This window comes from Monodon monoceros, unplaced genomic scaffold, assembly GCF_005190385.1.
Source record: "Monodon monoceros isolate NGI ecotype Baffin Bay Population unplaced genomic scaffold, NGI_Narwhal_1 Super_Scaffold_6, whole genome shotgun sequence".
Lineage (NCBI taxonomy): Eukaryota > Metazoa > Chordata > Mammalia > Artiodactyla > Monodontidae > Monodon > Monodon monoceros.
In genome coordinates, this window is record NW_021703783.1 from 57,601,568 (window position 1) to 57,604,098 (window position 2,531).

At 46.1% G+C, this 2,531-nt stretch overlaps 1 protein-coding gene across 1 annotated transcript; it reads left to right on the forward strand.

The window, feature by feature from the left end:
• The first annotated feature begins 815 nt into the window (after nt 1-815).
• ATXN7L3B (ataxin 7 like 3B) lies at nt 816-1,591 on the forward strand. The gene has a single exon (XM_029206273.1). The coding sequence runs from the start codon at nt 1,180-1,182 to the stop codon at nt 1,471-1,473; it is 294 nt and encodes a 97-aa protein (XP_029062106.1). The 5' UTR covers nt 816-1,179; the 3' UTR covers nt 1,474-1,591.
• Nucleotides 1,592-2,531: the final 940 nt, after the last annotated feature.

The window sequence follows — 2,531 nt, forward strand, 5'->3', positions numbered from 1 at the left end:
TACATGTAAGAAGCTGTCACAAGAAGATTTTTTTTAAAATATCATTTAATTTTAACTATTAAATGGGAACTAGCTTTATCCAGATGAGGAAACAGAACTGTTAAATGTTGGATCTAGGATTTAAACCCAGGTAGACTGGCTCTAGATCCCACAATTCATGCAGCACAATTTTAGGAAAAGATTCCTTTACCTCCCAGTGTATTTAACATATTTCAGGTTTCCTCCCTCTTCAATAGAAAATATACATATAATTTTCTCTTTGAATTATTTTAGAGATGTACAGTATATGATCTATTTATAGTCACACTGACTTAATGGTCTTATAAATGAAATAAATGCCTTAGGTTCATGTGATCAATATATATGAATTATGACTTTAGTGCCTAGTTTTTCATTCAAAAGAAGACTGAATGATAAACTCTAGTGTAATTTGTTTCCTTGCACCATCTAGTGGATTTAAATGACAACTGCGGCTCTAGTATAAATGACTGTAAGTCAATTATATGTCAAATTTTCAAACGTATCCGGAGAACTAGTCCTAAAACTGTACTTCAGATCATTACCACAAATGTGCAGTTGTCATTTGCCTTTTTCAAGAGGGAATCGATTAAGCATGGACAAAGAATTCATTAGCGAGTGTTTAAATCTGCAAAAAAATTAACATAAAACAGCCTCCTTATCATCTTTTTACAATTAAAGGTAATGACAGTCTGATACGTTTTAGTTCTTCCCATTCGTTTTCCTAAAACTCCAAGGCTTTCCAGGCAGCTGCGCGTAGGGAGGAACCCGGCGAGTCTGCGCGGGGCCAATGCGCAGGCGTGCTGAGGAGCGGAAGTGGGGAGGCGGGGCTAAACCCGGACCAGCAAGCGGAAGAGGCCGGGGTAGCGGAGAGAGGCTCCGAGACCGTTTGGCGGCGGTGAGTCTGGGACCAGCCGGAGCTGAAAGCCCCAGATCCGGGGAGACGCCAAAAGAAACGGAGATACCTGGGGTTCCGGAGCAGTCGCTGCTGGTTGCTGCAGCTGCCCTGCCGCTGCCACCGCGACGCCTCCGCCTTCCCTGCTGAAGACGCGGCCCTGACAGGCCTGTAGGCCTAGGCGCGGCCGGCCGAGCCCGACGTGTTGCCGCCCGTGCAGCTGTGAGTAATCCGAGCGCCCTCTCCACGGTCGTGTACAGATTAAAATGGAGGAAATTTCGTTGGCTAACCTGGATACTAACAAGCTAGAGGCCATCGCTCAGGAGATATACGTAGACCTAATAGAGGATTCCTGTTTGGGCTTCTGCTTTGAGGTGCACCGGGCAGTCAAGTGTGGCTACTTCTACCTGGAATTCGCAGAGACTGGTAGCGTGAAGGATTTTGGCATTCAGCCAGTGGAAGATAAAGGAGCGTGTCGCCTTCCGCTTTGCTCCCTTCCTGGAGAATCTGGGAATGGGCCTGATCAGCAGCTGCAACGCTCACCTCCAGAATTCCAGTAGCTGCAACATGAGAGTCTGAGGGTGACCAGGACAATAACATAGACCAGTCCTGTGGTTTTGAGAAGTTAGGTAGCTAAGTAAAAAAAAAAAAAAAAAAAAAAAAAAAAATCAGACAAAAGTCCCAGTTCCCATTGAAGAACCTAGCCTTTAAAAACTTGGAGTGGAGAATTTAGGAATTCGGATCCTTGTATAAGTGTATTACCTTTGGATCAGCTTTGAAATCCTGGACAGGAGGAGCTGTGCTGTGCATCCTGCAAGCCACGCAGTGGTTGATTTCTAAACACACCAGAAAGTGCACAAGAACCCTGTACTGTCCCCAGTGCACAGGTGAGCATCTGTGTGCTCAGCATATAAAGTTCTTTGGTTCCTCAGCCTTTCTGTCTGCCTGATGTCAAGGGCTTTCTGGATAACTGACCGTTTGGACATAACTGATGGTCAGGCCTTAATTGTTGGGCCTCAGTGGGACTGCACCTCTGATCTCAGAGCCTCTGATTTGGGCTTCTCCAAGACAAATGAAAGTCAGTTATGAGATCTGGATATTAATCATTCCAATCTGGGAAAGCCAAGAAAAAGAATTCCCCGCTGAATCTGATAGGAGAAGCTCTGTGGTCTTGACGCCAACAAGAAGAAAAGCTCAAAGCCACCAGTTTCCCAAAGGTCCAGCATTTAACAATGACTTCAGCGGAGTTGAGGACATGGGCTAGCGTTTTGCTGAACAAAGCCCTGTTTCTTGCAACCCACCTGGTGGCATAGGCTTAGCAGATGAATAACTTGGTTATCCAGGCAGGCTGAGGATTAAGTTATGATCCCTTGGGGAGGTAGCAGGGCCTTCTGCGACTATGCACGATCTTTCAGACTGCAGGATTCATATCTGGATGTATTATGCTGTGGACAACAGTTCGGTGGGGCGTTTTCCTACTCTGAGTTACTCGTGACCTAGCCAGTCCATGGGTCAGACTTGGTTATTGTGCCAGGTCACTACCTGCCTCCCATTTTCGGGGCAGGAGTGAACTATGGAAGAGCATCATGGCTGTGCAGGAGGCTGTGGTTTGAAAGCT

Excerpts from the sequence above, each read along its gene's own strand:
- ATXN7L3B (XM_029206273.1), top strand. The coding sequence starts at position 1,180 with ATGGAGGAAATTTCGTTGGCTAACCTGGATACTAACAAGCTAGAGGCC.